Source organism: Podarcis erhardii, assembly GCF_964252035.2.
Source record: "Podarcis erhardii genome assembly, chromosome: 5".
Classification (NCBI taxonomy): domain Eukaryota; kingdom Metazoa; phylum Chordata; class Lepidosauria; order Squamata; family Lacertidae; genus Podarcis; species Podarcis erhardii.
In genome coordinates, this window is record NC_138509.1 from 46,918,343 (window position 1) to 46,932,234 (window position 13,892).

Here is a 13,892-nt window from a genome sequence, read left to right on the forward strand (position 1 = left end):
GCAGTGCCCTCCAAGAGGCAGAAATGCATCTTGCTCTTGCATTTTTGAGTTGTGTACTCTCAGTGACTTGCTTGTCTGCTTGTACTCAGGACTTGCTTGTCCGCAGCATAAACAAATTGTAGTGATCTGTACATAATTTAAGACAAAAGTCTTTGAGTTACACCATTTTAGTTTTGAGGGACTAAGTATATGAACTCCTTGTCTCCTTTCGTTCATCATTTTAAAAGAATGTTTTACATTTTTGGGGGGGTGGAGAGAAGTGCTTTTTAAAAACGGGGGGGGGGAGGCTACTTTTTCTGGAATGATTCCATTTTTCTCTGAGCCTTCACATCTGTCCCTGACTGTGTGTACCTGAATGAAGCAGTGTGAATTCTGATGGCTGAAGGTTTATCAAGTTGGGAATCGGGTTGCAGATGGGATGCGTGTACTCACTTCTGTGAATTCATATTTTAAATTTTATTTCCCAGTGCATCCATCGAGATTTAGCAGCAAGGAACGTTTTGGTAACTGAAAACAACGTCATGAAAATAGCTGACTTCGGGTTGGCCAGAGACATCAACAATATAGATTATTATAAAAAGACTACTAATGTAAGTGGATGGCAGTCTTATCACTTGATCCGGTATCTTTTTTCCTTGGTGCATTTAAGTATGGCAAATGTATTCCTAATGGACTTCTTGTACAGCAGCCTAACTTTTAATCAAAGAAATGAAAATAATAGGCAAGTGTGTTAGGATTCCTAACCCCTTTTTACTAGGAAAGGAAGGTTATCTGCTTACACCGGCTGGGAGAGTACGTGTTACATGATGCTTTCTAAAGGATAAGCTTTAGCCTTTTTCGTTTTATGGCCTCCATGAAACTTGCAGCACATTCTTTGACTGTTAGCTAGATACCGAATATGAATATAAATTTGGCTTTTTGTAATCAATGGATAATTTTGTGGAATGTATCCATTATGAAATTACTAACATTTGGTTTTAGTTTTGTAGAAGTCTTTTATTACCCACATTTCAGCAGAAGCTTATGACATTCTTGGCAATCCGCTGGTTAAATAACAAGCACTCCCCATTTAAATGGCATGCCCTCACTGTGGATAGCAGCTTATTCTGTTGTTGTTTTTAAAAAAGCAACAGGATCTCTTAGCATACAAAGTAGTGATTAAATCTATATAGAAAAGGCCTAACATGCGGGGCTTCTCTTGCACATTATACTAGATGCCCCTGCGTGGTCATTTACATGAATCATATTTCTGGGTCAGCTGTCATTTTAGTTAACTTATTTATTTAGTACATTTATATTGCATCTTCTTTCCAGCACAGAAATCAGGGTTCTTTACATCGGTGGTCTCCCATTGGTCTCCCATTTAGGCATTGAACAGATCCAGTCTGTGGGCATGTGACACTGAGAAGGACTATTTGACTGAGAAGGTTGAGGAGAGGAACTGCTAAACAGGCGGCGACCATTTTGTGTTTGTCCAACTGACACACAATCACTGATGCCCGGGTCCTTTTGGACCTAGCAGAGGGCAGAACAGGGGCAGGCTAATGCAGTGCGTGTGGGGGCCAGGAATGGAATCCCCATGCAAAATGGTTGCCACCTGCACAAGGGCATATTCCAACATTTTGGTTTTTTAATTTTTTTTTACCCCTGACTATGCTTGAATACAGCAAAATAAGCGCTCCCTGTATTATACAGGTTCTGCAGAGTGCTGATGATTGGGGAACGATGCCTTGGTGGGGTGGAAGCTGTGGCAGAGCTTGACTTTCTGATTCTTTCAATTCTGAATAAGACATTTTAAAATTCTTATTCTATAGAAGTTAATGAGAATCACAACTATGTTAATGAGCCAGGAGACTAAGGGAAGAGGGGTTGTGTTTTCTAATGTTTCATGGAACTGTTAATTTGCTTTAGCAAAATTTAGTATTGCAGCTTGACTTAATCTTTGCCAGATTCATTGCTGAAATTGACTAATGATCAGTAGATAACCAGTTGCTGCTTTTCTATTTTATGTCCAGGGTCGGCTGCCTGTGAAGTGGATGGCACCAGAAGCTCTATTTGACAGGGTTTACACACATCAAAGTGATGTGTAAGTAACTTTATCTTAGAACCTTACTTTTATCTTTTTATTCATTTATAGCTTCTTCCAGTGTACTTGAATTACATGTAATAGAAATATATATGCAACAGATTAAAATATGTCTCTCAACCTTTGATCCACCAAGGTAAATTAATTTACTACAAGCCAGACACCTTTATTCTGGCAGGTTAAAAAGCTGGAAAGAAAAGCTTTTTGTGCTTTGTTTTTTTGCAAAGGCTTTTTTGTTTTTTTAAAAATTACCATGGAAAACTTCAGAACCAAAGAAAGCAATGGATATTTTCAATATCATTGCTGCCTCATGGACTCATTATTTCAGCAATATTGTTGACCTCACTTTGGTAGATTTTATATTATTTTCCCCTCCTTTACTTCCTGAGACCTGTGACTGCCGTTTTATTCCCCAGTAAGTGGTAGCTTTAGAAAGTGAGGATTTTCTGGAAGACTGCAGACCAGTGCTCTGTTACTAATCTGGCTGGCTTCAAAGCACATGAAAGGTAGAAAACACTGGCTTCCTCTTGCCAGTGCGGAAGTTTACTTCCCTTGAACCTTCTTTACAGATGTGCAGCTCTGAAGCATTGTTTTAAATGGTTTGGTTGGAGCATTTTCTGAACCAAAGCGTGGAGACACTAAGACTTGAGTTGCTGTTAATTGTTCGTAAATCGGTGACTGCAAGGGTTTCCTCAGAATTGCAGGTACATTTGGACAAGAAGCAAAATAGTCAAAACAGTCTGTTTCCTATGCTAGTCCTCGCCTGTTTCAGAATCCCATGCAAATGTCTGATACACATATTTATTGTATTCATGCAACCTTTGGTCTGTCATCAGCCTCTGACAGCAGATCACACACAAATGCCATTGCCTTACGCAGTCCTGCCTTTACGGATTGTCGAGACGTATCTGCAAGCAAATATGGTTTGGATTGTAACTATGGAACAGGTTGCTTATATTTGGATTAGATTCAGCCAGACCCTACTTACATACCATGATTCCGTGGTTCTGGTTGTGTCTCTTTGTCTCTCTCCTATGTGTGTGTTATTATGGGGCAGTCAACGTGGTTCCCTCCATATGTTGTTGGACTACTACTTCCATCATTCCTGCCCATTGGCCACATTGGCTGGGGCTGATGGGAGTTGTACTTCAACTGGAGGGTACCACATTGGCTAGCCCTGCCATACTCTTCGCCCAAAGCACTCAGAGCAGTTTCTGCATGATTCCCAGAGGTTTTCCATCCAAGTTGTTTGCAGAAGCAGATCTGCTCAATTTTTAGCAAAAGAACTGAGTCACCCCCAACATTTCTCTGTTTTTCTTTGTTTGTTTTCATCATGAAGTACTTCCTCAAACAAAATGATTTTTATATTTGGAGGTGGGGTAGATTATTGGTTTCTGCAGGATTGGTAAAAAATGGCAAGGTAGATGGATAGCTATCATTATTCATCTGCCGCCAGAAAGAGGAAAACAAGCAAGGAAAGTAGTGTTAAACAACTTTGCTGCTCAGATCATAAGGTAGGTAGCTAAAAGTAGATGTCTCTATGCTGTCTTTAGTAAATCTGATTCAGCCCCATTCTTATTCCCTTTCTTGTTTTAGATGGTCATTTGGTGTGCTAATGTGGGAGATCTTCACTTTAGGAGGGTCACCGTATCCAGGAATTCCAGTGGAAGAGCTCTTCAAGTTGCTGAAAGAAGGACACAGAATGGACAAACCTGCCAATTGCACCAGTGAACTGTAAGAACTCTTTCTTGCTGGGCCATGGGCTGAAGAGGGATGTGCTAATGTAATCAGCAATATTTATATGATACAATGGGAGCACTATAACATTATATGCATGTGCACACAGGGCAGCTTCAAAAATGAGTATTGAAAGAGATTAAACTAATCAGGAACAGGGAGGGTCCTGAAAATACACATCACAGCTGTTAAAAGCCAGGATAACCATCACATATCTGATACTGCATATTTTTAGCAATATGAACAGGAAGCGTATGATTTGGGAAAGTTTTAATTATGCAGTCAGTTGTGGACCTGCCAAAAGTACACCTCAATAAGTTGATCTTTTTGTTTGAGTTGCACTTAGACCAGGTCCAGCTGCAGACTTCAGGGGCCCTCAGCACAGTGCTGCTGATGCCCTCTCAACAACCATTTTTCTTCTCTGCCCTCCTCGTTGGGCCCTCAACAGCAGGCTTTACACAATATCTGACTTGAATCATGCAAGAGTATATCTTGTCTGAAGTACTGTACAGGGTCTGAAAACCCCACAGGCTTTTTTTTAATTTAAAGTATTTTCTTTACTCATGCACCTGTCTCATACATCCCAAAGTTGCTTTCCAGACCTGTTTTAAGCACAGCATATGGTTCACAGATTCATCAAGTAACCAGCAGTGGAACATGTGATTTCTGCTCATATATATGCTGTGGCCCAATATGTGGGGCCTTCCAGTCAGTTATAGGAACATGTTTTATCTTTAGTGCTATGCATGAAATAGCCCCAGTCTAATGCCAGTAATGTCCTAGCTCATCCCCATATAATGTATTTGAAAGAGTGTGGATAGTGATCCTGTAATTCTCAAGTGTGGGGCTGGAAATGGAGCTGTATGACTGTATGACTGAACAAAGCCAGTGTTGGAACAGGCTATACAACTGGCAAGAGAGAAGAGTATAGGGGATGGAGAAGCCTCACCACTTTTTTTTTTAAAGAAACTTAAGGTAGCATTCCACTATGTTTTACTCAGAGTAGACCCATAGAAATTAATGAACCTAACTTAGTCATGAACACAAGAGTGCCTGGCGTGCTCTGGTCCATGGGGTCACAAAGAGTCAGACACGACTAGACAACAACAACTTACTTATGGTCGTAATTCAGTTGAAGAGCCACCTATTTCAAAATCACTAATCCCAGCCGATATTGGGTTTGGATTGCCCTCTTGGAGTTATATGAATGCTCCAGCACTGTGGTTCAAATACAGATTCACAAATTGCCTGAGCCTGGGGTGGGAGAAGTTGTGTCGCTTAACAATGCTCCGAAATATACCCCTTGGCCAATCCCTCAGGCTTTTAGATATCAGCATGAGGCATTTGTTTTTAGGCAAATGGTTTGTTTGTTTATTCTAAAATAGTCCTAAAGCAAGATACAATACCACTGAAATGCAATAAATTTGTATATTAAATTGATCAGCAAAACAGTAAAACTGCTGAGAGTGCAAACACTGTCAAACAAATGAACTTTTATATTTACAAATGGTGAAATAATTTCCACAAGAACCATTCTTGGTTTGCCTAGTATATGCTTCACATAATGGTTACTCAGATTCTCCCCTGTGAGCTGCCTTGAGCTTTATTTCAAAAGACAGAACATAGGCTACAAAGGATGATGATGATGATGATGATGATGATGATGATGATAATAATAATAACAACAACAACAACAACAACAATAATAATAATTGTATATGTAGAATACGAATAAGCATCAATGGAAATCACCATCGTTCATAATGCATGCATCTTAAATACTCCAGACTGTAACATGTGAACACACCCTGACTTTAACTGAACAGCCCTGAAGTATTGTGAATATGGAAGATGCCTGACATACACACATTGAGTTAATTAACACAATGAAATTCTGCCTTCCACAGCTACATGATGATGAGAGATTGCTGGCATGCTGTGCCTTCCCAGAGACCTACTTTTAAGCAGCTTGTGGAGGACTTGGATCGGATCCTCACTCTCACAACTAATGAGGTGAGTAAGGCGCTTGCTTTTTAAACTTCTGAAAGAACAAGCAAAATGCTTTCATTGTTATAAGGAGCATCTTAAATGAGAACATGCCTATTGCAAGGTATGTTAAGGAGAGTTTGTGCATTGCAAGGCCCCTAGCAGTGAAGGGCACTTGCACAAGTTATGCACAATAAACATTGCACACATTCCCTGGTAGAATCCCTGTTCACAGAGTACAAAGCACTGAGGACTGGTTTTGCCCACACTACAACCATGTCCAAGTATCTGAAAAACAACTATTAATTTCTATGGATAAACTAAAAGAGGTGCATTCAGTGTATTAATCTCTTCCTCTAATCCGTGCCAGTGAGAATCACCCCATTCCATCCTGAGTTCTTTTTCAGGGTTAAAGTGCACTGCAGTTTGATTCTGATTTTTATATAGGTATAGTAGAAATAGAAGTCTGAACAGAGCACCAAGATCAGTTAAGTATTGTAGAGGAGAAACAGTATTGGAGATTCTGTTGAACCCACAAATTATAAAATTTCTTAGGCTTGCATTTTAATTTGAAATGGAGTTTCTTCCCAGGTTGGTATTTATTTTTGAAGTAGTACACCCTTGAATACCAGCTATCATGGATTGTCTTCCATGGTAAATTGTGAGCTGCATGGACTTCCCCACATCTAGGGGTCATACTATAGCCACATATTGAAGCTAACAACCAAGTAAGGATTATCACATAAATTCGTCAACTGAACCATCCTTCAGTGAATATATGGATCTGTTGAATATGTGTGAATCACATGGATAAAGTCTTTCACTGGGTATCCCTATAGCTTTCTCCTTCCATTTGTGGTAGAAATTTCCCGCTCCATATTTTTCCTAAAAGCTGTCATGCTAATTTATATTGAGGAAATGACAACTTCTTTTGAAGTCAATGGGCTATTTGCCATTGATGGTAGAGGCGCCACAATTTTAGCCTGTGCATACCGATAGATTCATATTGTCTCTAAATAGACACGGAGATCACAGGGATCAGACATGAAAGAGTACTTACAAGATATGGAAGTAACATCAGATCAAAAGTGTACTATGAAGTGTTTTTTTTTTTGCTGTGTGCCATGCTTCTGTTTATTTTACATTGAATTAACCATCACTGTATTAATAGGAAAACATTCACTGTTGGTTTTTTTTAAAAAAGAGAAATCACATAATTTGTTAAAAATGCACGCACGCACGCACGCACACAGCCCAGCTTTTAAAAATTGATTTTTCACATCTTAGAATTGTAACTTGTGGTTTAGCAAATGAAGCGATTGGTATTTAAATGAATACAGCTGCTCTGCAGAAGTTGAAAGAGAAGCAGCATTTCAAGGAGAAAAAATAACTTTATTCTCCTGCCAAAACTGTTGTTTCAAGAACTTCTATAGCCCTGGCTTCAGATTCAGCTGACACTATAGCTCTTTTTTTCCTCTTCCTCTTCTTTTTAAAGATTTATTTTATTTTCATTAAACATTTACAAATGACAAATAAAACGACACAGAAATGTAGCTGTTACAAGACTGTACAAAGCAAAGCACAATACAGTAGCAAGCAAAGCATCCACCAATGTAACATTGTGAGCTCCCATGGACTTGGAAATTCATCTTAACGCAAGGATCCTATGCCTTATATCCTGTGCCCCACTTTCAAAAGGCCTTTCCATATAGGAGCTGAATAGACTGGGGGATACAAAGTATGCTTTCCCTTATAATATGAAAGGGAAATAGAAAAACCAAACTTTCACAAACCTATCCCTTTTTGACATACCACACCCTTGATGGTCCTCTTCTGGCTAAGACAATCCAGATGGCTATGTCACAGACATAATTAATCCAGGTCTCCATTGGTGGCTCTGGTTCAGCTTTCCAGCGACAAGACAGAGTTGGTCACTCTGCCGTCAACAAGAAGAATCCTAGGTCCCTATGCTTAATCACTTATTTGCCCCCCCCCTCCCCAGCTATGAAAATGTAGGACACAAGCAACTAGGAAGGTTTTCTGTGTTAGACTCATTGAATGAAAGTGCCATGCTCCTTCTGATTTCATTGGGGCTTGCTCAAAATCATTGCTAAGTTTATTGAGTTCCACAAAAGCTGGTGGAAGCAACTACAGTGAGCAAAAAAATATACTTAGAGTACTGTATTGCAGTGACTTGGGTATTACTTGCTTGAGCACATGTAAATTGAAATATGATATTATAAAATACAAAATAGCCAGCTTAACCAAATGGATATTGGAAAGAAAGGATCGTTCTCTCTGCAAATTGTTTCCATGTGCTGGGGAGGAAAAAATAGTTCTGTGTAGGGTGAAATTTTGTTTTTATCATCGTAAGCAAAATGTTTGCTTTTGATGTGGCTACAGTATATGTCTCAACTGGTGTGGTTGAAGTTGATGTTTTTGGAACTGACACATCTGCCTCAGAATTCCCTTTTTTGTTGGTTTGGGTCCCCCGCTCCTTTTTCACACTCCTCTGGTGACTTCTAGTTTTATGAGTAGGTATTACCCTCCCCCCCCCAACTCTCCGTCTAAAGAGCTTAAGGCCTTCTTTCCCTACAGTGTTATCCTCACATCTACTATATAAAGTTGAGTTAGCTGAGAAATGAAGCCAGCAACCCAAAAGAAATCATCATGGATGGGTAGGGATTGATCCCCAATTTTCTACATTCTTAGTTCTGACACTGGCCCTGTGTGCACATCTTGAGTAAACTGTAGTTTGTACCATGCTTGGTCTCTAGAGGGCTCCTTCATGCTTGCATGCAGATGAAATGACCCACAATATATGGCTTTGCATTCCATCCAAACCCAAGTATCATGGTTTGTTTTGCTTCCAGCAAATCACAAGCGGTAAGCCAAGAAAAACCCTTTGGGTACAGAGCGCCAGTGAGATCAGGAAAAGTGAGAGAGCCCTCTTACACATGTTTACAGTGAGCTATTAACCATGGTTTACTGTGATATGTGAACTGATTCAAGAAATCTACTTTTGAATGCTGAATGGTGCCAGCCTGTTTTTTTTGTTTGTGTTTCTATATGAATGTGATATTATTCACACGCACACACATTCACACACCCCACAAAAGTAAATGTGTACACTCCTAAAGTAAATACGTGTATGAATTTATCTTACAGGAGTACCTAGATCTTAGTGGACCACTGGAACAGTATTCACCTAGCTACCAAGACACAAGGAGTTCCTGTTCTTCAGGTGATGACTCTGTTTTTTCTGCCGATCCGATGCCTTATGAACCTTGCCTCCCTAAGTACCAGCACATAAACGGCAGTGTCAAAACATGAAAAGAACCCTTATTTTATTCCTCAAAGGAGTAAGAAAACAAGAATGTCTACCTACCATGTGAAAAAAAAGAGCCTTTCTTCAGACACACAGGATTTTTGTTTGTACATATGAATTGTAGGGACCAAAACAAAAGCAAAAAATTGGCAAAAGGTGTTATGATCACACCAGGGGAAAAAGTGGTGTACTTTGGAATGCCAAACAATTTTCAGAAGAAGAATTTTACGGGCCATATTTGGATGCCAGTTGACAGGTCTGGATACCGCAACACACTTTCTACATTCAGTGGACCAGTTGGACTTGAGGCAAATGTTGGGTCAGCCTTCCTTGTTTATTTTGTAATATTTGGAGAAAATATATGTTGGCACACACTTACAGAGCACAAATGCAGTATATAGGTGCTGGATGTATGTAAATATAATCAAATATGTATAAATATATATTATATATATTTACAATGAATTATTTTTTGTATTGATTTGAAAATGGATGTCTCACTTCACCAAGCAAAATTAGCCTTTTTTAAAAAAAGAAACAGCTACCTGTAATTGCTGTTCATACATAAAACTTTTCTTTTTTAAAATATCACCACCTAAAGGTGAAAAAATACTTTGCTTTCAGGGAAAATTGTTATCTCATTAATTTATTAATTAATTGGTAATGTACAAAACAATTAATCTTTTATAGGGTTGTGTTATTTTGTAATTTAAATGGCATTTCTATGCAGACAGCACAGAGAACTAGTAGATATATTGCTCAAACTTTACTAGTTGTCAGATCTTTTTTTAAAAAAAGAGAGAAATATTTACGGTATATAACTAATTTTGGGAATTAAGGTTTTGATTAATTTGGGTTGTTTTTTTAACAGTGACATGCTATACATGTCTACCCTTTGAGTTCAGCAGGTATAGGATTGCAGCCTAAACTCTCAGAAATAAAAAAAGTATCCTTTAATGAGAAAGTATTTTGCTCCCTGTATTGCCAGGTGTGTAGCTGTTTAGGTTGTCACACTTTACAACTCCTCAAATCCAAAAAAGTTAGATGGCCACCCCTGTTCATTTAATTAAATTGCTCAGTAGAATGACCCAAAAGTCTGAGACTTATTCCATAGTATTCTAGCTTGTCTAAACTTCTACAATTTTTAAATGCCCTAAACCTCAATTCTTAGCTTTCTGTACATGCTTCAGATTAGCAACTATGTTTGCTGAACGTCCAATAATGCTTTTGGATATTTTGATCAAACACACGCTTTTGAGGCTCCTCTTGTACTACGAGAGCACCGAGGTTGTCATCATGGCAATTACAGAAATTCATGTTGGAATCTGACCATCTTTCTGAGGGGTTATTTTATTCTTGCTCCATTACAGCTTTCCAAACCATCCTGCTGTACCAGGTGTCAGCCCTGGTGCCTGGCCAAAAATATTACTGCATTTCTATAACTTGTCTTTCAGAATTTAAAGCATTATGTTTTCACATTCAAATCACCTTTCACGCTGGTGTAGCCATGCAATATGAATGCAATCCATACCGACTTTACATGTTTTTTAAAATGGGGGGAGGGGGTAAAAAGTATTAAAATCTGTTAATTTTTGTACTGACAATAAAAATCTTTCTACGGATATTAATGTTAACATTACAAAATAAATGTCATGCATCTTATTTTTTTAAATCATTTGTGTCTTACAAAATGGCTTCGGGTTTTCTGCGATAATATAGCCAGAAATGGAATGAACACCCATTAGTTTGTGTTAGTTATTGTTAATGTATGACTGTTCACATTCAGCACAATCCATTACACGTCATTTCCAGACCATTCCCAATTTATTTCAGTACAGTGGTACCCCGGGTTACAGACGCTTCAGGTTACAGATGCCGCTAACCCAGAAATAGTACCTCGGGTTAAGAACTTTGCTTCAGGATGAGCACAGAAATCGTGCGGCGGCGGCGGCAGCAGGAGGCCCCATTAGCTAAAGTGGTGCTTCAGGTTAAGAACAGTTTCAGGTTAAGAAGGAACCTCCAGAATGAATTAAGTTCTTAACCCGAGGTACCACTGTAGTTGGAAAAGGGCAACCAAGTATTGTTAATAATAATGCTAATAGTAAGCAAAAAGACAAGCAAAGTTTGTCCCCATACAAAAAGGCCAAAATGCAAAAGATTATAAAGCTGCATTGTACCAGTGACTCTGCAATGGAGTGCTTTACACTGGGCTTAAAGAATTCAATTTTTTTTTGTTCTCTCGGGAACAGAAAAGGTCATGAAGGGGTCATGGAAGGGCTAGAAGAGTGCTAAGTGCAGCACAAACTCCTTCACATGCCCCCCTTTTAGAGAATTCAATGGCATAATCTGTTCAAACAAGAAAAAGTGAGAATTTATGGAAAACTCCATCCTGCCAAGAACCACGTTTCAAAGAGGGTTGTGGCCAAGATACAATATTTCGTCTAGACATTTCTCTCTGGCGCAGTTTATTTTATTTTATTTTTATTTTATTTGTTAAAGGTCTATATTCAGTAGAATATAGTGCTTCCTTCTGCCCCAAATTCTGTTGCCACAGAGATGTACAAACTGGAAACTAAATACTGAGCTATGGACACTTACAAAAACAATAGCATCAATGTCACAATTCTATGTCATTACATCCCAGAGTCAGTGTGTTCAAGGAAACTTCAAACATTTGCTATAGAGTCATCTTATTTTGGGAATCAATATGGCATGTTGCCTTTAAGCCAAATATGAAGCTATTGATTCACACAAAAGGTTTGCCGCTGGGATCTATAACATGAAAATGTCCTCTCTCCCTTTCATTAACTCATGTGTGTGCATGCTTGTTGCATAGAGTGTTAAAGCCTTCAAAGTTACTAGTAGCATTTATTTTGATGCTAACATACAGGCAGATAGTATCCCTGTTCAAGGTACCCATTGAACTTCATGACTGACATAGATTCTAATTTTTGCTTGGTCACTATCGGTTTAACCTACCTCTCTTGGTTGTTGTGAAGATAGAGAACTTGACATGTACACAGCATTGAATTCACTGGACTAAGTGCAACATAAGCATTTAAATGCACTTTATGAGTTATTCTGTGAATTACTTAATGTAATTTGACAACTGAATAGTATTTTTTCCAACATGAATGGCTATAGCTGCAATGGTTGTAAAACCAGAAAAACAAAACAAGTGATTTTTGCAAATTAGATTTAGTGGGTTTTTTTAAAAAAAATAAATCAACAAGACGTCCTTCCAGCATCTTAGAATACATTGTTTTCGGAGGCCTTTAGCAAAAAGATCAGAGGCTTTTGAGCTGTCTAATCTGACTTCTGACAAGTTCATGCAGGCTGCTCCCATACATAACTTAGAAATAAGTTCCAGTAAGTTCAGTGGGACTAACTCCTTCATATGTGGGCATAGAACTGTAGCTTTTAAAAGTCACAGTAGTAAGTTTCATTTTGAGTGTTAGCTGCGATAACCTTTTGCCTATCACTCACAACCACACCAAGGGATGGTGAAATTATACATTCCAGGCCTCCTTAAAAGTCAATAAACTTAGTTCTCACCCACACATGCCCTCATACAATACTTTGTATCCCAGATACAAAGCTTTCAAACACTTGACTGATTAAAATAGCCCTGCCTAATGATTCCAAAGAACAACAACTTTTGGATCATTTAAGGGAGTTTGCAATGTGTGCTTAGAAGAGTTTGTTCTGAAATTGATGCACCAAATACCGGTAATTTTGGGGCCAAATCATTCTGAAATGGGCCAAGAAATTTCACCTCAATGGAAGACATTTGTTTTAGGATCATTACATAGTTTTTTCCCATAGTGGGATCAGGTAGCATTTTATTATTTGTAGCCTGCTAGCTTCACCAAATGGTCCCAGGGTATTGTGGAAAGAGCTATGGGTTCAAGATTCAATGCCATCTGGATATCCTGCTATATAAACATGAAGGGAAAGGATAGTAGAAGTCTCCTCAGTTACAACTGAGAGCAAAGCCAGAGAAGACCATTTGGGAGGGAGTAAATTCAGTGCGATGGTGGCATATTGTTGTTTCAGCATTTGTTGGGACATGAGGAAGGAGCAGGGTAAGCATTTTGAAACAAGGAGATTTGAAATTCTCGTCAAACTTTCAACATAGACGGGTTCTTGCAGTGGTCCATGGCATTGCAATGCCTACAGCAGAAAATTTAAATCACAACCCTTCCAGCATGGTGGTAAAAATATAACGTGTCATTGAATTTTTTATGATAAATTAAATTATTAATTAAATTTAATGATAAGTTAAAATTTTAATGAAAATTATGGAGAAAGTGGTAGAGAGTTTTTCTCATAACAGCAGAACTGGACATCCAGTGAAACTAAGGTACTTCAAACAGCACATAAACTATGGAAATTGCTCCAACAGGAAGCTATGATGACCACCAATTTATATGATTTTTAAAGTAGATTGGAGAAATTCGTAGAGGTCAAGGCTATTAATGGCTACTAGCCATGATGGCTATGCTCTGCCTCAATGGTCACAGGCAGTAATGCTTATGAATGCCAGTTGTAGGAAACCACAGTGCAGAAGACCACTTGTACTCAGGTTCCGTTTACGTGTTTCCCACAGGCAACTGGTTGACAACAGAACAGGACACTGGTCTCAATTGGCCATTGGGCTGCTCCAGCAGACTCATCTTTTCTTACATCTTAAAATTGGTGCTTGTGGCAAGTCACATTCTCCTTCCTAATGTCAGAGTTAACCCCAACCTCATC

The 13,892-nt window shown here is 38.7% G+C and overlaps 1 protein-coding gene and 1 long non-coding RNA gene across 9 annotated transcripts in view; one reads left to right on the forward strand and one right to left on the reverse strand.

Annotated features, from left to right (window-relative positions):
- Positions 1-10,799, forward strand: part of FGFR2 (fibroblast growth factor receptor 2) — a 141,699-nt gene extending 130,900 nt beyond the window's left edge. For all 8 annotated transcript variants that reach the window (XM_081863653.1, XM_081863654.1, XM_081863658.1 and 5 more), the window contains 5 exons: positions 468-590; positions 2,016-2,086; positions 3,683-3,820; positions 5,731-5,836; positions 8,978-10,799. In XM_081863653.1, coding sequence (XP_081719779.1) covers positions 468-590; positions 2,016-2,086; positions 3,683-3,820; positions 5,731-5,836; positions 8,978-9,142 — 603 coding nt within the window. In that variant the 3' untranslated portion in view covers positions 9,143-10,799. The remainder of the gene's footprint in view (positions 1-467; positions 591-2,015; positions 2,087-3,682; positions 3,821-5,730; positions 5,837-8,977) is intronic.
- LOC309342863 overlaps positions 1-13,892 on the reverse strand; it is a 159,071-nt gene that overhangs the window by 15,567 nt on the left and 129,612 nt on the right. The gene's annotated exons all lie outside the window — the stretch shown is intronic.